This window comes from Myodes glareolus, chromosome 8 (assembly GCF_982192425.1).
Source record: "Myodes glareolus chromosome 8, mMyoGla1.1, whole genome shotgun sequence".
Taxonomy (NCBI): domain Eukaryota; kingdom Metazoa; phylum Chordata; class Mammalia; order Rodentia; family Cricetidae; genus Myodes; species Myodes glareolus.
In genome coordinates, this window is record NC_142033.1 from 74279794 (window position 1) to 74306205 (window position 26412).

At 38.4% G+C, this 26412-nt stretch overlaps 1 protein-coding gene across 8 annotated transcripts in view; it reads left to right on the forward strand.

The window, feature by feature from the left end:
* The window catches only part of Mtmr3 (myotubularin related protein 3), a 114619-nt gene that overhangs the window by 49290 nt on the left and 38917 nt on the right, over window positions 1-26412 (forward strand). For all 8 annotated transcript variants that reach the window (XR_015002766.2, XM_085692098.2, XM_085692097.2 and 5 more), the window contains 6 exons: window positions 2365-2417; window positions 10224-10301; window positions 14618-14707; window positions 15080-15196; window positions 20502-20584; window positions 22708-22874. Coding sequence is in view for 7 of the 8 variants with exons in the window: in XM_085692098.2 (XP_085548224.1) it covers window positions 10299-10301; window positions 14618-14707; window positions 15080-15196; window positions 20502-20584; window positions 22708-22874 (460 nt within the window). In the remaining variant the exon portion in view is untranslated. The remainder of the gene's footprint in view (window positions 1-2364; window positions 2418-10223; window positions 10302-14617; window positions 14708-15079; window positions 15197-20501; window positions 20585-22707; window positions 22875-26412) is intronic.

Genomic DNA, 26412 nt, shown 5'->3' on the forward strand with positions numbered 1-26412 from the left:
CACAGCTGGAAAAATAGCTGCCAGTAATTCAGCTACTCATCGAAGACAAATGACCTTTAGTGTTGATCACCAACTGAAATTTTGTAGCAGAGCTCCCTTTGAGGATTGTATTCAGAATCTCTCCCATGTTAAAAAAAAAATGTGTACAACTAATGAGTCACACATTCTGCAACACTTCTCTAATTCCAGAATTATATCAGGTTGGTCCTTCGGTTATTTCCTTTTGAAACCAAATATTTTTTAGCAGTGGCATTTGATTATTACTGTTTGAAGCAACTTGTTACCAGTGTATGTTTGTTAATATCGAAGTGTAATAACATGGAGTCTAGCTGTTTCTGATAACTTACTACTTTTTTCCCTCTGGAAAAGGATGGTTGTTTTTGTGTAGGGGATGATATTTTAGCTGCTTATCTGTGCCTCACAGCTGGCAGAGAAAATGCAGTAAACTAATCATGAAGTTGCATTCAGGGCTCTTACTGCTCTTAGTCTTTAGTGTTTTCAGAAGTTTGTGCCTTAGTGAGAAAGGTTCAGAAAGATTTATTTTTTTTTTTGTTCGTCTACCCCTTAGTGATAGAATCTAGGGTAACCCTAAAGCTTAAGGATTAACTTTAGGTTTTCTCTATGCCTGACCTATCCTCTGCTTCAGTTTGTGTCTCATGTATTTAAACTTCCATTATAGTTAGATCTTGTATTAATTGTTTGGATTTAATGTAGCCACATTACATTCTATCTCAATGAAGAGCAGAACATAAATCTTCTATTTTCTTCTGTGTTTATAACCTTATGGTACCAGAGAGCCTTTTTCAGACTCAGCTTTATATAGCCCTTATCTGACACAGTGTCCTTAGAGGAATGGATTGGTTGGCATTGTTACAGTGATGATACACTACCTGACTAAGGCTGAGGAGTCTTGCTGATGCAGAGCTAACTAACCTGCTTCAGTCTTTTTGTTGAGTGTTGTTGTCTGATTTATCTGACATTGTAAGCTGGTTACTCTTTTTTACTATTGAGTAGAGTCTTTGTATGTAGCCTAGGTTACTCATGAACCTGTTGTAGTCCTTCTGCCTCAGTCTCTTATATGCTAGAATATACATCTAGCTAGAAGATACAATTACATTATACATCACTGCCTGGCTCATAAGTTCATTTTTCCCCATAGATCTGAACTGTGTTTTGAGTTTTATTCTTTACACACTTAGTTACCACTGGACCTAATCTATTTGAGAAGTCACCAACATATTGGTGCTTCTTGAACTCTACCCTTCATTTCTAATTCTTTGGAGTTTTGGTATTCTGTTTGGTCTTACTCATTTATTTTACTTCATGTAATTTAAATAATAATCCTGTGCTCAATATGGTATGTCATACCTGTAATCCCAGATTTCAGGAGGCTGAGGCAGATATGTAAAAGGAGCAGCGGGCTGTGTCCCGCCATCCGGCTAGCTTTACCCAAAATAATTACATGGAAACTGTATTCATTTAAACACTGCCTGTCCCATTAGTTCTAGCCTCTTATTGGCTAACTCTCATATATTGACTAACCCATATCTAATAATCTGTATGCCACCACGAGATCGTGGCTTACCGGCATGAGTCTAGCCAGCGTCTGTCTCGGGAAGGGGAATCATGGCATCTGCCTGACTCTGTTTTCTTTCTCCCAGCATTCTATTCAGTCTATTCCACCTATCTGAATTCTGCCCTATCAAAAAGCCAAGGCAGTTTCTTTATTAACCAATGAAAGTAACACATAGACAGAAGACCCACCTACATCGCAGATATACCGTATGCTAGTCTGGGCTACATGGTAAATACCAGGCTAGCTTGGGCTCAGAGTAAGGTTTTGTTACAAACAACCAAAACCAACTAAACAACACTACCCCAAACAAGTACAAATGAAAAAACCAACTCCCAAAACCAACTGAAAGACTGTGTCTATAAATACTAAGAGAATTTGCCCCAAAGAGATTGGGTATATAGTTCCCTTATTTCTATAAAGATGAGATTATTGCCTAATGGCAGGAATTCTTTGTTTGTAGTTACCTACCCATTACTTTATGCCCTCAAAAGAATGTTAGATCCTTTGGTATAAGTCAGTTGTATGCACGAAAGACCTTGAACTAGAAGTCCAAGACAGGGTAGAATAGGTATGACAAGCAGCAGAGATTTCCCTGACCAACTGTGGGAGGTAATACTTGTTCACTGAGGGAAGCTCAGAAAGGGACATCATAAGTTTCTGAATCATGTGAGGAAAGAGTCTGAACATCTACCAGCAATCCATATAGCAATTAAAGATTTTAGTGTGAGAGATAAGGCTGGGCTTTCAATTGGCATAATCTGATGGTAGGATATTTGTTTGTTTTGCAGAATTCCTTGTGAAGCCTTGTAGAAGAAAAAGTTCTCAGGACAGTATTCATTTGGTAAGTTTGTTTTCCTCCTGTAATCACTCTCCTGATTTGAAACAGGGAAAACATATTTACAAATTAGTTTTGTGACACTGTTTGTCCCTGTCCATTTTCATTAGTATCCATGCCAGGCTACCTTTTATGTGTCTATTTGTGGCATATTGCAGTGTTCTTTATGTCTGAAAATGTGTTGAGTAGTTTTTATTTTGAACTGTAGGGTCAACTTCTTTGTCAGTAAACTCTCAGTTCAGCAGCAGATCCTGCATTAGTAAGTAAAGTGTGATTGATTTAGATACTCAGTGCCAAACTTTGTCCTCTACATTCATGTGTCTATATTCATGTCTATATATGCACACACATATGCCAACACATATGTGTTGTGTAAGAATACATACATACTTGAATACCACAAACATACAGGCATCCCCCAAAAAAGAGAAAAGAAAAAAGAAAAACAACATAACAGGAGAAAGTATTCTAAGCACTCCATCCCTCCCTCTACTTGATTTCCTCCCCTTTTTGCATTATTTCCTGAGTTTTAGAGTAGGAGTGCCATGTCTCATGTAGGAAGGCTCAACTTTCAACAGTTACTCAGACATGGCTAGTTTCTTCAGTAACATCTGACCCTTGCAAAAATAAGATTCTTGACCACAGACAAGAGCAGCACTGTTCTGTGGGGATAAATAAAAATATTATAGAAGGTAATTTGACAGGTGTGCCATGCTCACTTTAAGGACAGCAGTAGCTTAGCTACTACAGTATATGACCTCTCAACTAGGGTATTTTCAGTAGGTTTGCAGTACCAGGCAGGAATTGGCTTCATTGGACTGATAAATCCAGTCAGGAAGCTGTTGCTCCTTTAACGTAGTGCCATTATTGTGCTGCTGGGCATTTCTTGCCTGGTCAGTTGGTAGTATAGCACACAGGGTTCACAGCTGAGTAAGACTGCTAATGACAGTTCTTCGGCACGTGGAACACCCCCCGAAAGGAAGGAAGCTTCTAGTTCATTTAAAACTTGATTTCCTTATATCCTATGACTAAAGCTTGTAGTGTCGTAGAGTTTTACTGTGTAATTCTAGTGGGCAACCAGTGTAGTAACATATTGTTTGGGGAGCCCCATGGGTCTTCCTGACAAACAGTTCATAGAGAAGTGGCTTCACCCTGGCACTGGGGCTTTTTATTTTAGTAACTGATGACTTCTTAGAGTAGCTTTATCTACTCATGCAGGGTATCTCTGTTGAAACTTTTTTTGTCTTACATTTTATTTTGTGATTAACTTACAAAATAGCAGGTTTCCCTATGGATTTTTAATATATACTCTTAGCTTTGAGTGACTCTACCCCTTAACATAATGTTCAGCTCTCAGAGAAAGTAAAAATTGAAAGAGTACTGGCCTGCTCTTTAACCTGTTCTCTCTTCAGTCACCGTTAGGCAATGACCTCACCTAGTTTCCATGCCAGGGTCAAGTTCCTCAGTGCAGCATGCAACAAATCATCTATATCTAGTCCCTCATTCCCTATGCAACAGTGTAACTACCCTGGATTGCTTCCTAGCTTTCAAATGTACTCCAGTGTGTTCTTTTGCTTTATTCTGATGTTTGTACCCCTTCTTGTTTCTACTTTGTCATAAAGCTTGAAGTGTGCATATACAAAAAGACTATTTTGGGCATTGTCTTACCAAAGTCAGTCTATCCCTGTAGAATCATGTATTATCATATATATGATTGAGTCACAGTAGTAATGACTGTAAAAAGATAATTATGCAGCTGGGAATACTAAATATATCACATGAATCCGAGGCTCACATAAATAATATGATTTACTCTTATGGTCATAACTTTAGTATAGGATAGGCATTCCTAATCCTCAAATCCACAATCTTAAGTGTTCCAAAGTCTGAAAGAACACTGAAATCTGAACCCCGCTGGTCTGGTACATTTTTTTTTTTTGATAAGGAATGCTGCACTTGAGCAGAATCTGAGCACAATTCCTATGTGTTTAGTCATTGCTTTTTATCAGTTTTCTTGAGGCCATTATCTGTACTTTTTTTAGGCTAGTTAAATGAAAATCTGTTTTTTTCTTAAAAAAAGATTTTTACTTATTTATTATGTATATAACATTCTGCCTGTGGGTATGCCTGCATGCCCAAAGAGGGCACCAGATCTAATTGTAGATGGTTGTGAGCCACTGTATAGTTGCTGGGAATTATCTCTGGACCTCTGAAAGAGCAGCCAGTGCTCTTAACCTCTGAGCCATCTCTCTAGCCCCAAATGAAAACCTTTTCTATCATAGTTTTTTTCAATTTACTTTTAATAACTTTGTAGCTGGCATGGTGGTTTGTTCCTGTAATACCAGCACTTGGGAAATTGAGGCAACAGGATCTCTGCCAGTTCTGGGTTACAGCTGTGAGTTTTAGACCAGTCTGGAGTATATAGTATGGATGGGGAGGCAAAACCAGAAAGACCAACAAAAAATTTATATAGAAAAATTCATTTTCCTAGCTTGATGTGGTAGTGTACACCTATAATCTCATCACTTAGGAAATTGAGGGTCACAAATTTAAGGCCAGTCTGGACTAACACAGCAAGACTCTGCCTGTCTTTAGAACCAACCAGACTAAACCAAACCAAAACCAAATCTATCTAATAGAAATATAAAGTAAGTGTTCTAAAAGTATGAGAATGGAAAGTCTCTTCCTACTTTTTCCTTTTTGAGATAGGGTCTCATGTTTCCCAGCTGGTTTTGACTTACCCTGTAGCTGATGGTGACCTTGAATTTTTAGTCTTTCCTCCCTACCTTCCAAGTGTTGGGTTGTAACTGTGTGTCACTATACCCAGTTTTTTTTGGATCTGGGGGACTAACCTTAGCTCTTGTGCATATTAGGTTAGCATTCTACTGACCGGCCTGGGTCTCTAGTCCTCATCCCACCCTTTTCTAAAGAGGGATGGCCATTGTTTAGCATTACTGTACCATTTTTCTGTGCACATAAAAATGTGCTTAATAGTTGGTACAGATATTGCTTATGTGTAATTTATCTAATTTTTAAATTAACAGAACTCTTAGAACTTTTACCAAATTGAGGCCAGGAGTGGTGAGGTGCTCATAATCCCAGCATTCAGGAGAAGAAGGAGGATTATAAATTTGAGGTTGGTCTTGGCTGCATTTCGGAAGACAAAACTAAAGTAAACTAACAACAAAAGCAACCTTCCAAGTTGATGACTGTGGTGATTTTGAGGCATATATATGTGCACACTTTAGCAGTAACCCTTGTATGGCCCCTCCACACGGTTTATATTCTTTCATTCAGTAGCCTGTTTTAAGACCCAGTGCTACAGAAATAGTGACTTGTATAGAGAGTTACGGATAGGTTTTGTTGTTATTGTCATTTTTAAATGACTTTTTGGGTGGTAATGGAAAAATGGAAACAGTATAAATGTATGACCAGATAATCTGATTAGATTATAGTAGATTGAGATATAATGAAATGCTGGATTGCTATCCAAATATATGCTTACTATTAGAATGAAGTAAATTGGAGAATAGTAAATATAGTGTGATTCTTTTTACTTCCCTTCCTCTTTTGGGGTTCTATTATGTGCATTTTTATATATGTATAGAGAAGCTTTTGAAACAAAAGAACAAAATAGTTAACAATGACTGCACTTAGGTGTGGGTGAAGTATAGCAGAGGCAACTTAGTTATTAAAATAAGTTTCTAAAGTGCAGTTCACATATTACCTAGTCACTTGTGTCTCATCATCTCAGAGAGACAGTCTATATCCTTAGCTATCATCCCCTTCACCTTCTATCTTCACCAGCACTAAGCAACCACTAGTCTGTTTTCTATCCCATCAGCAGTCTTATCAGATTTCACTGTTCTGGAACCTTATGTCTTTTGTGACTGGCTTTATTCACTTAGTGTAATGTGTTCAAGGTTTATCCATTCCTTTAACTATATTGGTGTAGCCCACTGTTTCAGTGTGAGGCATTCTGTTCATTCATTCATCTGTAGTGGTCATTTGGATTTAGCTATTTTGTTTTTTGAGACGGGGTTTCTCTGTGTAGCCTTGGCTGTCCTGAAACGTGCTCTCTAGATCAGACTGGCCTCGAACTCACATAGATCTGCCTGCTCCTGCCTTCTGAGTGCTTGGTTTAAAGACGTGTGCCATCACTGCCCGGTCCTTTGACTATTTTGAATAACTGCTGTAAACATATTTATAGAAAATTTCATGTAGATGTATGTTTTGTTTTCTTGGTTGGATATATAGGAGTGGACTTGCAGGATCACACAATAACTGTGCTTTATCATTTGAGCATGAACCTCCCAGTTTTCAAAGAGGCAATGCACTGTTGTACACTAATTGTTTACTCTTTACATATGTTTTTAACAGTTTCTTATAAAGAAAATGTAATACTATTACAACAAAAACATGAAGGTGTTTTAAGGTGCTTACCAGACTAACTGCAATGACTCAATTTCTTTATTTTGTGCTCAGAGTGTAACTGCCATGCTGGGCTTCCTCCTCCTCTTCTTCCTCCTCTGCCTCCTTTTTTTTTGGGCCAGACTTTTCTTATTTTTATGGCTGACTGGTGTTCTATTGCATATATAGTTAGTTCATTCATGGATATCTAAGTAGATCCCATATCTTGTATATCACGACTAGATATGAAATAAACATAGAAATGCATCTAAAATTTCAATATACTCTTTTCAGTTCCTTTGAAAACTTAAGGTTTCCAAAGATAGCTTGTATTGTTTGAGGGTCTAAAAGTAGAGACAATAACTTAATCTCTATTTACCCATTTCACTGGTTTGAAAAGTTATCAGCTCGTGGTCCATCTTGTTTCACAGGTACTCTCCATTCCAAGTGTACCTTCATTTATCACTTCATCTGTGTGTATTGTAGTGATATATTTAAGAGATGAATTCCTTAAAGAGGAAAAACCCCTAAAACCAGGTGCAAAAATCCATAACCACACCCTGTGTGTATTTGTGCGCATGTTAGTGACCATAGCCCGTGTGTTTAAAATTAAGGTTGTTGCTGCTCAGTTTATTCTGTAACTTTCTTTGGAGTAAAAATGTTTATACTTAGTTTGAGTGTATTCATCCCCTTTTACCCACTTTTTAATTGAGGTATAATTCATATCACATAAAGACCACTCTTTCCAAGGTATGCAGCTCAGTGGATTTTAGTGTATTCATCATGTACAAACCTTTTCATTGTCTAATTCTAGATTTCTGTCCCCCATGAATATAACCTTGAGCCCACAGAAAGCACTTCATATTCCTCTCTGTTCCTCTGTATATACCTATTCTAGATAGTTGATTGAATTTGTAACGTTTTATGTCCCAAGTTTTTTTCACTTAGCATAATGTTTTTTATCCATGCTGTCATGGGTCAGTATTTCCTACCTTGTTATTGTTGAATAAGATTCCATTCTATAGATGTTGCTTTATCTTTTCATTTGCTGCACATTTGAATTGTTTCCATCCTTTGGCTATTATGAATATTGTTGCATGAATGTTTTACGATCCTTAAAATCAGTCCTTCTCTCCTTCCCTCCCTCCTTTCTTCCTTCTGAACAAGGTCTTTCCCCTGACTGTCCTGGAAACTCACTCTGTAGACCAGGCTGGCCTCTAACTCACAGAGATCTGACTGCCTCTCCATCCCAAGTGCTGACATTAATGGCATACACCACTATGCCCTGGTTTAATTTTTAATTTCTTTCAATTTCTGTTTTTATGTTTTGTTTGTTTGTTTGTTTTATTTTATTTTATTGAGGTGAGTTCTTGTTGTATTGGTCTCTAACTCCTGGCTCAAGTGATACTCCAGCTGCCCAAGTATCTGGGACTACAATTATGCAGCACCGAGCCCAACTTCTTAATGTACAAGTTTTGTATAGGAATATCCTTCCATCCTGTCAGGTATGTGCCCAGAAGTAAAACTGATGGGAAATATGACCTGTATAGTTCTTTTGGGGAACAACCGAACTTTTTTCACAGAGATGTACTTCTGAGAATTTCAGATTCTTCATATTCCGCCTACATTCTATACATATGCATATACTTTAACATGTGCGCCTGTACATGTATGTGTGCAGGTGTACATGTGTGAAAACCTAAGATAGCATCTTCAAGAATGCCATCTGCTTCCTTGGAGGCAGGATCTTGATCCTTCCTCCTCCCTCCCCTTTTGGTTTTGGTTTTTCGAGACAGAGTTTTTTTGTTTCTCTGTGTGATCCTAGCTGTCCTGGAACTTGCTCTGTAGTCCAGGCTGTCCTCAAACTCAGAGATCCACCTGCTTCTGAGGTAGGGTCTCTTGTGGTTCTTATTAGCCTGAAGCTCACCAGCTACTAGATTGGCAGGTCAGTGAGCCCCAAGGATCCTCCTGTATGCCTCCTCAGTGCTTTGATTACAAGTGTGTGCCACTGGGCCCAGTTTTTAGTATGTAATACTAATAATTTGAACATATATCAAATTTATGTCTGTGTTGAGATAGAGCAGTTTGAGTTGTAAGTAATGACTCAGTGGTGGGAGACTTGCCTCTCATGTGACCAGGCCCTGGGTTCATTTCACAATGGCATAAGACAACAACAAACATGCAATAGTTTAAATATGTGGATGATGTTGTCACTTTCAGCTGGATAAGCAGTAGGCATCTGAAACAAACTTGTTTTCTCTGTGTTCATTTTCCCTGTCACTTATGGGCTGAGGAATCCACTTTTCTTAAGGGTGTCCTTCACCAGAAAAGTCCTTTATTCTAGTTGCTGAGACAGCAAGTTTGAAATACTTTTCTGTCACATTTAGTGGATTAACTCATTGTGTGTGTATGTGTGTGTGTGTGTGTGTGTGTGTGTACACACGCTCGTGCGTGTGCGTGCGTACACGCACCTATCGCTTCAGAGACTATGAAGAATCTGGTAGCACTGCTGTGTCACTGCTGCCTTGTAAGTCTGGTATTGGATTGTCACATCCAGTGGCTCTCAGCATCTTCCTTTAGCCCTTGTCTCCAACAGTGACTGTCCCCCAGAGCACTCTGTTAAAATAATCCTTTTCTCACAGCCCAGCAGAGGTACAGGTACAGAGACAGAGCCTTGGCCCTGCAGTTCCTTTGATGTTCTCTTTCCCTTACTTAATGCTGCTCTTACAGCTCTCATGCTGAGTATTGACGTTCAAACTCCCCAAAATACCATCTTTTTAAAATTAAACTTGAGCAAAGCAATAACACCGGGTTTGTATGATGGTAATCTGACGAGGGAAGGAGCCCTTCGGGAGAGTGCTAGCACTCCTCTGCATTTCTAGTCGGACGTTCTTTTGTTCTTAGAAGCACAGGTGAGAGGATTATAGTAGCTCAGGAATTTTCAGGTAAGCACAGAATATCAGGATAATAAAACAGTTGATTCATATCTTACCTGCTAAGTCAATTTGTTTCCATAGACGGGGTGATCCATTTTCCATAAAATAAGCCACATAAACATCCTGAAACATTAGGAGAATATTGTATTTGCAGGTTGATTTTAATTATTGCTTTTTTAATCTTTCTGCAAGATTCATAACATTTGAAATTACTCTCAACACAGGAATGTCAGTGTTTTCCACTTTCCTTACAGAGCTAGTTAAAGTTAGGATTATTTCCACAAAGGTGTTATTCAGTTTAGAACTAATGGTGAGGATTTGGCTGGTTGATATTCAGCTTATTTAGGGCTGACTCTGGTTGAATTTCAGATCTGTGTCTGCAGTCTCTTTAATTAGGGTATGACCAATTAGGTGAAAAACTATTGCCAATTTTTCTTCTTCTTTTTTTTCCTTCCTAAAATAAAAGGTCTCAAGTAGAAGAGAAAGAAGAGCCTTGTTAGAGACTGGAGAAGGACGGGGTCTCTCCTGCCCTGTACCGGTCATGGTAAGTACAGAAATAAAGAAATTAGAGTTGGACTCCTATCTTGATGGAATGTGAACACTAATACATCTGTTTATGTTTTATAAGAAGTAATTTCAGTTTTTCCCACTTCCTAATTATCTCTACCTCCTTTGTCAGCTCCTCAGTACCTGTTCAGTATGAATAGAAGAGCTACTTTTATGGTAGCTGAATCCCGAGAGCTAGATATGTAGCACACCTTAAGTCAGTCAGTAAATGGAGGCAAGATTGAAATATCTCATTCTTGGACTCCAGGATTTTCATTTCTTCCTTTAATAGGAAGCTGGCTTGGAGGTGTAGCTCAGGCTAAACCACATGCTATTGTGTACGTGAGGCCCAGGCTCACTTCCTCCCTTTTCCTAAAAACATTCTAAGAAGCAAGACATGTGAAAATGATTTTTATGTTTGTTTGGTGAGTGTAGAGATTGTGAGATGGCCACTCACAATTTTTTTCTTTGATTTACAGAATTGTGAAATTGTGTAAAATAAGCATGTATTATAGACTGATCAAACTGAGCTAATTAACATACATTGTCACCATAGCACACATTTTAAATGAATTTATTTTCTGGACGGCAGCAATTCCTGCCTTTCCTTTAAGATTCTTTTGACCCATAACAGATGGGCAGCTGTGTACACCCTGCCTTTACCTTTCCCTCAAGAACACAATGGGCATTTCGGTGACCTGTGGGCCATTTAGGCAGAGAAGATGGAACACAGCTAGCTACATCTCATCAGTCCTAAGAATGTGTAAGCAAAGCTTTGAGAACTGGAGAAATTACTCTCTATAACATTGTCTGATTTATTTGTTTGTTTGTTTTTGTTGTTAACTATGTGGTAGTTCCTAGACCCAAAGTGTTTCATGCTGGTGCACAAAGAGGAAATTGAAAATAGCATGTTAATTTCAAGCTTTATTAGGGACGTGTGGAAAATGCTTTTTAAAATTAAAAACAAAGTGGAATAGCAACAGTCCCTGCCCAGCTAGTTGTGTAGTAATGTCATACTAAAAGGAAGAGGAAGGTAATTTCTTCCTTTTTGAAGGTGGACCAGTGGGCATCACAATTTTCTGATTCAATCTTGTACCCAAAACATGATGACGTTTTACTGTTTTTTTTTTTTCATTTAAGCACTGCCTGGCCCATTATCTCTAGAGAGTTAATTACTGGCTAACTCTCACATCTTGATTAACCCATTTCTAATAATCTCGTGGTAGCACCATGAGATATGGCTTACCGGGAAAGATTCAGCATGTCTGACCTGGTGGCTGGCTCCATGGCGTCTGCCTCATTGCCCTCTTCCCAGCATTCTGTTCTGTTTACTCCGCCTACCTAATTTTCTGTCCTATCAAGGGGCCAAGGCAGTCTCTTTATTGACCACTGTTTTTTTTTAATTTAAAGTATACAGTTTTTGTTTTTCTTCAGTTTTCAAAGCTGAAAGTGTGCTTGCTTAATATTAACATGGTGTGCATGCCAGTGCCATTGATCAGCAATTGGGCATCAAAGCAGCTCTGCTGTGCTTGCCCTTCACTTTGTGCTACATAGCCAGCAGTACAGTCCTTTTCCTGGTACTGTTGAGGTCTGTGTGGTACCTAGCACAGTCCTCTGGGGATCCCAATAGTTATGGAGCAGTGTGACCACACATCATAAAAGATCTGTCTTAGTTACTGTTCTGTTGCTGTAAGGAGACACCATGACTGTCAAGGTTTTAATTGCTATGCAGAGACACCATTACCACAACTCTTATAAAGAAAGCATTGAATTGATGGTGGCTGGCTTACAGTTTCAGAGATTCAGTTCTTTATCATCATGATGGGGAACATGGTAGCATACAGGCAAACATGGTGCTGGAACTTGAAATTGCTACATCTTGCATGCAACAGGAAGTCAAGTGACTGTCATAATGAAGCTTGAAGAAAAGAGATCTCAAAGCCTGTCCCCACAGTGATACACTTCTCCAACAAGGCTATACCTCCTAGTAGTGCCACTCCCTTCGGGAGCCATTTTCTTTTAAACCATCACTATGACCATGGCAACTTGTAAAAGAAAGTATTTAGTTGGAGGTTTGCTAATGGTTCCAGAGGGTTAGTCCGTGACCATCTTGTTAGGGAGCAATGTAGAACACATGGCAGGCATGGTGCTGAAATGGTAGCCGAGAGCTTTTGCAACTTCAAAGCCCACCCCCGGTGACATATCTCCTTCAATAAGGCCACACAGCCTAGTCTTTCCCAAACAGTTTCACCAACTGTGAACCAAGTATTCAAATACATAAGCCAGTGGGGGTTAGTCTCATTCAGACTACCCCAAGATCATTATAGCAAATTTAAAAAAAAGTTAGAATTTTGCCATGAGAACTCATGGTTGTGTGTATTGTTTTCTGATTGGTCCATGTTATCACTCACATGTACGTATCAGTATATGTCTAAGTCATAAGTCTTATAACACAAACTTCAATTTTGCTATTATTATTTAAACATTTTCTCGTTTGTCTATTGGATTCCTGATAATTACTTTGTTAACTATGTAATTCCTTGAAATTGTTGAGTCATTGATTTATTTTAGTATAAATAGTATTGTTTTATCGTTTAGATTTTTGTTCTTAATCCTTAGTTTTTACAGCAAATTCTAGAATACTGAATTTTGGTTTTCTTAAAGTTTTTTCCAGTTATTCTTTGAGTGTCATGCACGTACATTGTTTTGATGATATCCAACTCGACTTCTGCTCCCCAACACCACTTGCATCATTTCCTTTTCCTAGATACCTCTATTTTTCAAAGGTTTTTAAATGAGACTTAAATGTGTCTTTTGGCAGATGTTTCCAGGATTGTTATTTGTTCCCAGTAGGACCCTCCAGTCTATGTAAGGAGAAAAGTGCACACAGGCATATATACTGAGTTCCAGGCCAGCCTGAGATACAGTGTGAGACCCCATCTATAAAGAGAGAGCAGAAAACCAAAAAATTTTCTGTGTACTGCTTGTCTAACATGTTGGAGGCCCCAGTTTGATCCCCAGTAAAATGAAAATGGAGGGGGTTCTGACTATGTGAGCAGAGTTCATCATAATCTAGAGCCAGGCTTTCTCATAGACTATACGTTTTTTGGGCCTCCTTGTACTGTAACAGCCAGAGTGTAGTTAGTTAATTTTGAGAGTGCTTGACTTCCTACTTTGAAGTTATCTTAACTGGAAGAGACCTCTTGGTAGTGTAAGGCAAAATGAGCAGGGATAGTGGTTTACACTGTTTCAAATTTTGGAAATTTAGTTCTTAGCTTAGTTTTTTTGTTTGTTTTCTTTTTATATTAAAACACCTTAAAAAGTTATTTATTTATTATGTATAGTGTTCTGCCTGCATGCATGCCAGAAGAGGGCATCTGATCTCATTATAAATGATTGTGAGCCACCGTGTAGTTGCTGGGAATTGAACTCAGTCCTCTGGAAGAGCAGCCTGTGCTCTTAACCTCTGAGCCATCTTTCCAACCCTAAAGCACACCGTTTTGAAGCTTTCTGTTATGCAGATTTTGCATAAAGGATATACAGTGTAGCAAACTAACATTCAGCACTTAATAGTTTCATGAATTATTGATTCATAGAGCTGTTTCATTTATTCTTCACTATTCCTTTCTTATACCCTTTAATTATGTTGAAGTGAATTCCAAACATCATTTCTTTATTTTTAAGTAACTATATATTTCTCAAAAATAAAAATGTAAAATTATAACATAAGGAGCAAAATTGCTGCTTGTTGGTTTCTTTCAAAAGGCACCATAGCCTCTTGGTGCCCACAGAGACTGTAATGCTTGATAATTTTTGCATCAATGTGTTTCAGATTAGGGATACTTGTAATAGTCAGACTTATGTTCTTATTACAAATATGAAGAGAAGTCAACTAAAAAACTAAAAAAGAGAAAAGATTTATTTTGGCTGATTGTCTTGGTCAGTTGGGCCTGGTGTATATCAAGGTGGGAACATGTGATGGAAAGCCCACTCACATTGTGGTGCCGAGGAAACAGGGAAGGGGCTAGGTCCCTTCATTGGCCTATCTTCCTCTTACTACCTCTCAATTTCTAACTCCCTGTTAACAGTGCTGTGTGTTAGCATCAAAGCCTTTGAGAAACCCTTATCCAAACTATAGCAATAACTAAGATAGTAGATGAAACACTTTGGGGCATAGTTTCCCTGAGCTTTTCTGCTTGTTTCAAAATGGTCATTGGATTATTATTGTGATTATGTAAGTAAACACAGCAGAAAAATCAAATATGGATGATAAGGAGAAGTTTTTAAATTACTTAAGCACTGGGGTTTTTCCAGGATGAAGAGATGCGGCATAGCCTGGAGTGCATCCAAGCCAATCAGATATTTCCCAGGAAGCAGCTGATTCGAGAAGATGAAAATCTTCAGGTAATTACAGACCATTTTTGACAGTGTAATATGTGTTTCACATTATAGTAATGATGGAGCAAAACTAGTGGATTGAAGTAATGTATAATAGATGCATTTCCTAAACTGTACATATAGAAGTACAATCTGGAAAACATTGTTACTTTTTGAAAGAATTAATTCCTAAAAGTTCATTGTTTCGTATGATTATTTATCATGTCATAAAAGTTCCTAATTTTGGTAAGTATATTGAAATTAGGTGAGTGTAAGCTGTCTTTCAGATTCTTGATTTAAACTTGTATGGCAGAGTGTTTGTTGTCCTTTTGTTCACCTGACCATTTAATCTGGACCATTTCTGCTCTGGAACTATGAAAGGTTTCTTCTGTTTTCCAGGTTCCTTTTCTTGAACTTCATGGAGAGAGCACAGAGTATGTGGGCCGTGCGGAGGATGCCATCATTGCCCTTTCTAATTACAGACTTCACATCAAGTTTAAAGAGTCTCTTGTTAATGTAAGTGATTACCAACCATTCTTCTTGTAAGGTAGATAAGAAAAGGAAGATATAAGAATTGTACAGGCTTGGGTATTTGAAAACATTGTGTACTGTGCATTTCTCTCATTTAATTTCATGCCCAAGGACTGTTTGGTTAATAAGGTACTCTTATGATTTATTTAAAACAACTCATCTTGTCTGCTGAGGTATCCGTTGCTAGTTAATACTAAATAGGTTGTACCAGGTGCTGCTGTTTTATTAAGCTTTATAAGGGTACAAAGTTCACTACAGACTGACATATCAGGAAAAGTTACTCTGGTGGCTCCTACATTAGTAAGGATCCATGTTAGTATGTTGTTTATTTGCATAATGAACTCTTACTAATGCAAAGGAAGTTTGAAGTTGTTATGAGTGCATTTGCTCTTTTTTTGGTTATGAGGTTCTACTAAGTAGAACTGGTTTTTCCAGTGCACTACTATCCTTGGTAGTCTTCAGTGAACCAGCCCAGAAAACCCCACAACTTCACCAGTTTCCACCAGTGGGAGCATTCCCCCCCCTTTGCTTGCTAGTGTTGTGGCTTTCTGCATTTGAGTGCCAGTGCAGAGAAGTGTGTTGTGATGTCTTAAAGAGCTCAGGTCTACATTCAGATTATGTGACTTGGAAGATTCTTTGAAATTTGTTGCTTGCATTAATTTTATTCATCTTTCTAGAAATTACCTAACTATTCAAGTTGCAGTCTGTGATTTATAAGATCAGTGGCTGTCATTTTTGAGTTGACATTTTATTTATTTATTTACTTACTTACCCGTTCATTCATTCATTCATTCATTCATTCACATTCTCGAGCCATTTTGACCTGAATTCTTCTGCCTGCCTTCTATAATTGGATTATGTCTCTATTCTGTACATTAGCTAACAGTGCACATCAGAGTCACCAAGGAAAAAGAAAATGTACTATATTTACAGAGTTCTAGGGTGCTTTGTGTTGTTGTAATAAATACCATGACCAAAGGCAATTTGGGTAAGAAAAGGTTTATTTCACCTTACAGCCTATCATTGAGGAAAGTCAAGGCAGGAATCTGAAGGCAATAATGGAAGCAGAATCCAGGGGTAGTACTGCCCACCATGGACTATGCTCTCCCACATCAATTATTAATCAAGAATATGCCCCACAGATATGCCCATAGGCCAATCTGATTGAGATAATTCCTCTCCTGAGGGGGTCCTCTTCCCAGGTGACTCTAGTTTGTGTCAAGTTAACAAAACTAACCAGCACAATGGTTCATTTGGATTTGATCATTTCTGACCAGTGGATAAAAAGTGGAAATGGTGCTGGGTTGTGGTGGCACACGCTTTAATCCCAGCACTCTGGAGGCAGAGGTAGACAGATCTCTGTGAGTTCAAGACCAACCTGGTCTACAAGACAGGACGGGTTCCAAAGCTGCAGAGAAACCCTGTCTCAGGAAAACAAACAAATAAACAAACAAAAAACCCAGCAATTGAAAATTCCATGCCATGTCCTAGGGGAGGGAGTCAATTTACCACTCAACTTAATTTTTTTTTCTGTTCTTTAAGTGGTTGGCATCAGAGAACTTATAATTCAATTGCCTGTGAGAATGATAAGGGTTCAACCCATTACATTTTCCCATATCGTCCTATTTATCAGCTCACTAGATTTGGATAAATACTTAAAGGTCTATTTTTAGATTTGTTTGGGAATAGGGTCTGTCAGAAAATCATATCATCTACCATCTTAAAGCTGTTTTCTTTATTTGTTCTATGAAAGTCAATTATGCAGCATGATGTGAGGCTGTGGTCCTTATCCCTGTCAGCTTTTCTGTTTCCTTTCTAACAGTAAAACTGGCTTTTCTGGGCCCCTCTGGCAGACTTCATACTTTGCACATTTTCCCTTCTCTCATGCCTGGGGACTTTCTCTTCATCTCTCAGAACTTGGTTCAGGTAGTAACTTCCTCTGTGAAGCTTTGCTCAGTCCTGTTCCTTCTTGGCAGTAATTGCTCTCAGTGGCCTGCTTCTGTATGTAAACATACTATCACAGCATTGACTAGACATGTTATAACGCTTTGTTGATTTGTCTTTGTGTCTTCAGGATCCATTGTGTCTCCTGATACCTGCAACTCAGTAAATAATGACTTGAAATTAGTATGGATATGAAATGAATATTAGATCTTCTCTCCCCTTTTGGATTTTAAGTTCATTTTAAAACAGTGTATTTCTATGAATAGGTCTGTGTCATTCATCATTGATTTCTTATAATAACTATGAGTAGATTGTATTGTGATATTTTTTCATAGTGTGATTTTAATGTTTAAGAAACTGACTACTGTGCTTACTTTTAATCCATTTCCTCAGATGAAAGTTTTTTCTCTAGCATTCTAACTCTCTAAGTCTTAGAGCCATGTGTCACTTACAAAACTACAGACACTGTGTTTTCACAGAAAAATGATTATGCAAAATTATCTTGACATTGTGGGGACTATGCACATTTCTTATTGAGAAACACCACAGTGCTAGGGTTTCTGAAGCCTGAGGTCACTCCAGGAAAAAGATAGCTGATTCTTCCTGCAACAGATCCTAGATGGAGACCAGAGGATTGATAGTGGTTGCCTCTCTCCTTTCCCCTCTCTGCATCCCTCTGCTCTTTCTTCAGCAGATAAATACTACAGCAAAACACAGGAGATCAAGAAATCCTATTAGCTGGGCGGTGGTGGCGCACACCTTTAATCCCAGCACTTGGGAGGCAGAGGCAGGTGGATCTCTGTTAGTTTGAGGCCAGCCTGCTCTACAAGAGCTAGTTCCAGGACAGGCTACAGAGAAACCCTGTCTCAAAAACAAAACAACAAAAAACCAAACCAAAACAAAAAACTATTAAAGGTTATTTTATCTAAATCATGCATATTTAAGCCATTAGAACCCAAATGTGCTATCTCTATGGTGGCATGCCCCACTTCGCATTTTTAGCACTTCAGAAAAAAGTTGCCATTAAATTTTAAATAGCTACCCAATATCAAATATTCTCTTAATTTCACAGCACATTGACTGTTTATAGGTTTGGATACAATGAGCACTATTCCTTTTATCTATGTTTACAACCTCAGTAAACATGAAGTTGACAGTTCCTAGAGTGAAATACCTCTGTGGAGAGTCCATTTGTAGCATTCCTGGTATGAGCAATCGTCTATTCTTTATTTTTCCCAAACTATGTTTCTTTGAAACTTAGAGAATTTATTAAGCAACTAAGTGTTCAAGTGGGATTTATGAAAGTTTAAAACAGTTTTTGTTGTGTAATTCAACAGACTGATCTTAATCTGCTATTTCTGAAACCTCAGTAGGTGGCATGAGACTCTTGGGTGATGGCTGTTGCATGTTACTGTGTGGTCATCAAAACCTGTCTCCTCTGTGTGAATCTTTTCTCTTTTACCAGTACTCTAGTTGGTGCTCTTACGAGAATATTTTGTGGGGTGAAAATAAAGTTTATACATAAGTAGTAGTATTGTGATCAAAAACGTAGACAGAGAGTGGAAGAGATGGCTCAGAAGCTAAAGGCAGTTGCTGGACAAGCCTGCTGACCCGAGTTTACTCCCTGGAATCTGCATAAAGGTGGAAGGAGAGAACCAATTCCCTATAGTTGTCTTCTGACCCTTGTATGCTTACTGTGGTGTGTGTGTGTGTGTGTGTGTGTGTGTGTGTGTGTGTGTGTGTGTGTGTGCGTGTACACAGAATAATAAATAAACTTAGAAAATAATGTAAACAGAGTTTAAAGCAGAAATGGTTTGTAAAACTGTTTCTTGGTCAGTCTCTCAGTGCCTAACAGGTGGCAGTCTAACAGCTGTTGGTATTCTCCTTTGTCTAGCAGTTACCTTTGTTCACCATACACCAGAAAGATCTTTTTTGTTACTCTGCCAGCTAGTAGGTCAGAGTTTGTTGTAAGCCAGCTCTGAAACTAGGAGGGCTAACATGGGGCCACTGTTTGGAAGCAGCATGGTCAGTGAACATACCTAAACAAATTTTTTGAGTGCTACTTGCAGTTCCTATGGCCACATTCTGACTAGATTTGATACAGTGTTAGGGACAAGTAAGCTATTCTTTTTCACAAGGCCTTAAGAGTGTACGCAGTCTGGGTGGTGGTAGTGTACACCATTAATCCCAGCACTTGGGAGGCAGAGGCAGATGAAGCTCTATGAGATCAAGGATAGCCTGGACTACAGAGTAAGTTCCAGGACAGCTAGGACTATACAGAAAAACCCTGTCTCAGGGGTGGGGTGGGGTGGGAGAATGCACTCAGGGCTAATTGTAACTCAGTTGGTAGAGTGCTTGCCTAGCATGCATCAAAGCCTGAATGCAAAGTACCAAATAAAGCCATGGTGGTACAGACTGTAATTCTAGCACTTGGGAAAGTAAGAGAGTTAGTAGCTGTCTTCAGTGGCATAGGGAGTTTAAGACCAGCCTGGAATGCATAAGACCCTATCTTGAGAAAAAAAATGAATTTATTATTTTATCATATCTTGTTTGGAAAATGTTTTTGTAGTTGAAGGTTAAGTCAGATATTTTCAGGAAAAGTGTCCCTGCGTCAACCAGAGGGTCGTTTACACACTTCAGAGACATTTCTTCTGTCTCACTGGCGTATCGATCTCTGTCCACTATTGTTAAGTAGGACCTGCAGGGAGGGGGACCATTCCAATTCACTTAAGCCCTGAGTCCTACTTGGCAAACAAGGCTTTTTTTTTTTTTTGAGCAAGTTGGATCTAGCCTCTTTTAGTTTCTTTGACTACTTTATAACTTCTTGTTATCTGTGTTCTATTCTACTGAGCAGAGACCCTGACCAGTGGCTACTGGTGTGCCGTGCAGGCAGTTAGGCCTCCTCCTTTTTCAGAAGCCTCCTTTGCTAAGAACTGAGGAATGAATCTACTGTGCCATCTGGGACAATGAACACTTGGAGTCCTGTTTGCACTAGACCTGTAGTACTTCTGTGTAGAACTCTTCAGCTTTTGTGTTACTGTAAATCATAGCTTCTTAAAGTAGTACCTTGAGAGATGAGCTTGTGAGTTTCATATTCAAGGATCTATTCCCTCTTCTCTTCTAGAGTCCCTACCTCTTCTTGGTGGTCATCATGCTGTGACTTGAGATCATTGATTTAGGGAAAGGGAAACTCTAATGGGCTCTAGTAAATCACTACTGGTCAAGCTAAATTTGTGGCTCTGTTTGCTTCTTTCCCTGTTAATCATTTGGACTGAGTGTACCTGCAACATCAGTGCCTTTTGACTAAGACTAAGATAATTTGACTAATTATCCTTTTTAATTTTAGGTTCCATTACAGCTTATAGAAAGTGTCGAATGCCGTGATATATTCCAACTTCATTTGACATGCAAAGACTGCAAAGTTATCAGGTAGGTGGTGTGTTTGTGAGGCTGTGAAGTATTGGCAAAAATATTCTTTAAATTGTTGTTGTATAGTTTGCTAGCAAAATGTCTTTTGAAGGCTCCATTTGTTAGAATAATTTCTGACTAGTTCCTGAAATATTTTATTTTTAGTGAATATTGTTATATAAACAGACACTTTTTATTTGGATGTAATTTTAAATATATAAAAAGTATAAAAATTAAAATAGTAGTTGTGTAACATTTACCCTTGTTACTACTTTACCCCAATTTACTTTATTATTTGCAGAGCCTGTGTGTGTGTGTGTGTGTGTGTGTGTGTGAGAGAGAGAGAGAGAGAGAGAGAGAGAGAGAGAGAGAGTGAGATGAGAGCTTGAGATTCTTTTCTGAAAAATTAAGTTGCTTCACTTGGCTCTTCAACCTTAAATCCTTTCCTAGTAATAGAATATTTCCTCATATAACCTGTATACCATTGTCAGTTTCACAATTATACGATGATAAGACTTTTGCCAGATCTATTATCTTTGTCTTTTATAACATTCATTCTCATCCCTTCTCATTCAGCACATTCAGTAGAGAACTCATTCAGAGTCAGATAATGTGTTTAGCTGCATGACTGTAATCTTCATTAATCTGGAATCTTTCTGTAACCTTTCTGTGTCTTTTATGACAGTGGCATTTTGAATAATATAGTTTCAGTAGTGTTTTTCATTTTATGATTGTCTAGAGTTTCCTCAAGGTTAAATTGAAGTTAAGTGTCCACAATTGGAATACACACACACACACACACACACACACACACACTCAGACACACACTTTCTTTTCAAGGTCCTGTGTTACATCTAGAGACAATTGATCTACTTGTCCCCTATTGATGACTTTTTATTAGACCAGTCAGAGCATTATCCAATTTCTCTAGTAATAGAGTAGTAGCAGCAGCAGCAGCAGCAGCAGTAGTAAATTTCTGCATTCTCCCCCATATAACCAATAAACCACTTTGAGATAATGCAAGTGTCTTATCTCTCACCAAAATTTCTCTAAGTTTAACATTCATTCATGATTTAATAAAGTCTAATTTTACCGTGATTGTTGCAAAATGATGCCTAAAATATGTTTTTAATTTAATAACTCTAGACATGCTCCTTTTTTGACATTTTTACTTTTTTCCTTTGATCTGTTTTGGGGTACCAGTAAATACTGTGTTGTCATGTGAATGAGCTACCTTGGTTGGGACAAGGGAAGAGTGTAAGGAACCTCCCTGTTAAAGAAAACATTAACTTGCCCTTTTAGCAACTCATAGTCTTACTTCCTGAAGCAGTCTGTGTGCCCAAGGTGGCCTGAGACTTCTAATACTCCTGCTTTAACTTTTTGACTTCCTGTGGTTACAGAAGGAGTTACCACACCCAACTTACTTTTGATAACTGACAGCCATTCAGATTTTAAAGTTTGTGTAGTTTCAGTTTTCAGCACTACATTTAAAAATAAAAATTATGTAAGTCCTCAAAAACTCAATTTGTATTAATTATTCTAACCCTTTAATTGTATATGCTGAAAATTGCTGTTGATAATACAACTATTTTGTTCTCTATGTGGTTGTAGCTGAAAGTTTGCATGTCTTCTGGCTTAATTTGGATCTGATTGTCCTAATTGCTAAGTAGACAAATTTTGAAACCCCCCCCCCAACTGGCTATGGATAGTGTTGTGGTCTCTTTTTTAGGTTGACCTACTATGTCATAACAAAAGAAAAAGTACTTCTCTGAACTTTTCTGACTTTACTTGAGAGAGATAGATGACTTTAGAACTATCTGAAGAAGTAGAGTGAGACCTAATTCATTGGAGAGACAAGCTAATGTTTTACTTTGATAATCACCATTAATTACTTTCAGAAGAGATTCATTAGATTAAAATAATAGATTTGCCATATGTTCACCCCCCATTTTTTTAAAGATTTTGTACCCCTGACTATAATTTGTTGTTTTTATTGTAAGTAGTAGTGAATGAGTGTCTGTGATGCTTTCTTCACTTCTAGTTGTCTCTTCATTATGAACGGGCACTCTTGAAATGGCGGCTTTTCTTAGGCTTCATTATCAACTGTCATCTGATTACATTCATACTTGTTTTGCTTTGCAAAGGTGTCAGTTCCCAACCTTTGAGCAGTGTCAAGACTGGCTTAAGAGATTGAACAATGCAATCCGACCACCTGGTAAAATAGAAGATCTCTTCTCATTTGCATACCATGCTTGGTGCATGGAGGTCTACGCCAGTGAAAAAGAACAGCATGGAGACTTGTGCAGACCAGGTAGGCCAGACTTCTTATAGAACTTTGCTTGAAGGTGTCTTTATCATGAAATGGGAACCTATACGATTCATGTCTTCAATCTCTGTCTATTTTATAAAGTATCTAGTGTGTTTCTGGTTTTCTAAGTTTTGTAAGGTACATTTCCTTCTTTCCAAAGGAAGGGAAGAAAACTGTTTGACACTTTAGTGGTTTCCTAGGCCTATAATGACTATAAGAAGGTTGTGGGTATTATAAAACCCTAATGGAAGGAAGCTGTGAATTTTGTGTATGTGTTTGGTAACATTTATATTAAAATGGCATTTGAGTAGGCTTTGAGCCACATCAGCCTTGGACATTTTTGTGAAAGTGCTTAATTTCTCATTTTATTCTCTTACCTTTTCCCCTGATCTTTTATTAAAATGACATATGTGTGTGTAAGATGTGTGTGATGTGCTAGGAATTAAAGTCTAGATCTTACATATACTAAGACAGTTATTTGTAGTGTCAATGTGTGTGCTCAGGTGTGTGTGTGTAGATGGTAGATACACATACATGTGGAGACCAGAGGTTGATACTGGGTGTCTTCCTCTATGACTATGCACCTTATTTTTTGAGATGGGGTAAAGCTCACTGAGTCAACCAGATTAACTGGACAACAAGCTCTAGCAATACTTTTGTCTTCACCTTTCCAGAGCTTAGATGTTAGGCATGTGCCACTGTGCCCTGCTTTTTTACATGGGTGTTAGAGATTCAAACTCAGGTCCTCCTGCTTGCTCAACAAACTCTTTACTTTGTCATTTCCCCAGCCATTGCCCTGTCATTATTTTTTTACCAATTTTTTAAAAAAATTGTGTGTGTGTGTGTGTGTGTGTGTGTGTGTGTGTGTGTGTGACTTTTGCTCTGTGTACCTTTAATCCCAGCACTCAGAAGGAAGAAGGCAGAGAGGCAGACAGATCTCCGCTGAGTCCAAGGCCACATACATGGTCTACATAACAAGGTTTACTGTGAGACCAGTTAGCCAGTCCCACATAGTGAGATCCTGTATCAAATTTGAAAAAAGAGCCACATTTTTTTTAAAGTTTTTTTTTAATGGTAAAGGTACAGTGAAATGCACAAATCTTATTTTTACATTTGTTGAGTTTTAACCGTTGCATATTATTTCAGTTTCTATTTCTCTATTGTCTCCTAGAATAGTAACTTAGAAGTGAACTTGTTGCATCTCATTGTTTGTGACACTAATTCTAAGAGACTTTCTTTGACATGGAGTTGCCTGCATTTTGCTAGTAAGACTTGCTTGTCTCTTACCCGTTACTTCACAACAAACTTTTAAAAGAGGACCTCTTCCATTGCTGGTGGGAATGCAAACTTGTATAACCACTTTGGAAATCAGTATGGTGGTTTCTTAGAAAATTGGGAATCAACCTACCTAAGGATCCAGCAATACCACTCTTGGACATATACCCAAAGGATGCTCAATCATACTTCAAAGACTTATGTTCAACTATGTTCATAGCAGCATTATTTGTAATAGCCAGAACCTGGAAACAACCTAGATGCCTCTCAACCAAAGAATGGATAAAGAAAATAGAATACATTTTCACATTAGAGTACTACTCAGTGGCAAAAACAATGACATCTTGAATTATGCATTCAAATGGATGGAACTAGAAAATACCATCCTGAGTGAGGTAACCCAGACCCAAAAAGATGAATATGGTATGTACTTACTCATAAGTGGATACTAGCTATAAACAATGGATATTAAGGCTATAGTTGATGATCCTAGAGAAGCTAAGTAACAAGGTAAAGCCTAAGAAAAACATATGTAGATCCACCTGGAAAGTCAAAATAGACAAGATCACCTGGCAAAATTGGGAATATAGGGGTGGGGGAAGAAGGGAGGGTAAAAGGGGAAGAAGGACGGAGAAGGGGAGGGACAAGGAGAACTTGAGGGAATGGGATAGTCGAGATGGAGGAAGGACAGAGATGAGAGCAAGGAAAGAGATATCTTGATTGAGGGAGTCATTATGGGGTTAACAAGAAACCTGGTTCTAGAGAAATTCCCAGGAATCCACAAGGATAACTCCAGCTAAGACCCTAAGCAGTAGAGGAGAGGGTGCCCAAATTGTCCTTGCCGTGTAGTCAGACTGATGGATATCTTAAATATCACCCTAGAACCTTCATCCAGCAACTGATGGAAACAGAGGCAGAGACTCACATTGGAGCACTGGACTGAGCTCCCAAAGTGCAGTTGAAGAGTGGGAGAAATGAGAAATTGAGCAAAGTGGTCAAGACCGTGATGGGTTCACCCACTGAAACAGTTTACCTGAGCTAATGGGAGTTTACTAACTCCAGCTGTACTGGGAAGGAGCAAGCATAGGACCAAATTAGTCCCTCTGATTGTGGTTGACAGTTGCATGACTGGGACAGAATGAGGGACCACTGGCAGTGGTACCAGAATTTATCCCTACAGCTTGTACTGGCTTTTTGGAAACCTGTTCTCTTTGTATGGATAGCTTTCTCCCTAGATATAGTAGGGAGGGCCTTGGACCTTCCCCAAAGCAATATGCCTTACTCTGAGGAGTGGATGGGGGGTGAGGGGTGAAGTGGAGGGAATGGGAGGAGGGGGGAGGAAGTGGGAACTTGGATTAGGTATGTATAATGAAATTTAAAATTTTTATTTTTTTATAATAAAAATTAAAAAAGAAGTAACATGATTTATTGTTCAGAGGAACTATATTCATACAACAATTATTTCTAAAAGTATAAAGATTGGGGCGGGGGAGGGAGGGAAAAAAAAGATTGGTCATTAGTGCTAAAAAGATACACAGTTCACATTGGGAATTTTACTGACATTAGAAAAAGAGAGTGGGAGAAAGAATATGTTTGAATTTTTTCTTTTACATAGTTTTACTATGTAATATACAGAGAAAACTTGTATTTGAGTCAAAAAAAATACTCTGGTAGCTATCCTGGTTCTAATATCTTCCCAATAGTGTTGAACATTGGTGGCCACAGCTTACTCACAAAATAGGAATATTCCAGACAGCCATATTCTTATTTCATCTCAAGGGTGAAACAACGTGAGATATTTCAGAGTGATGCCTTTGTATAGTTGGCCCCAGAACATGAGACCATAAGCATAGATGCCGAGGTTCAGAAGTTAGTTTAGTCTTTTAGTCATACATAGAGTAGTTCCTGACTTCTCTCCTTCTAAGTACTGAGTGTATCAGCAGGCAGGGAACTGGGATGACTTGGTATTCGTGTAAATTTTAGTGTTTGGCTGTTGATCATGTCATAGTGGAATCAGCCACACTGCAGCCAGGGCTCTAGGACTTACTCAGCCTTGGAAGAGGTCTTAACATTGTTATGGATTCATTTGCAAAACTTGGAAGTCCTTGTTAAATCTTGACTCTATCTTAACCACATCTCAAATTCAGGCAAATAGTGGATTCAGAACTGTCACCTTCACTCTCATATCCTCAGCTTCAACAATAGCTATAGTTTTCATTGCTATGACAGAATTCCCACAAAAAGTGCTTTAACAATGAATGGAAAG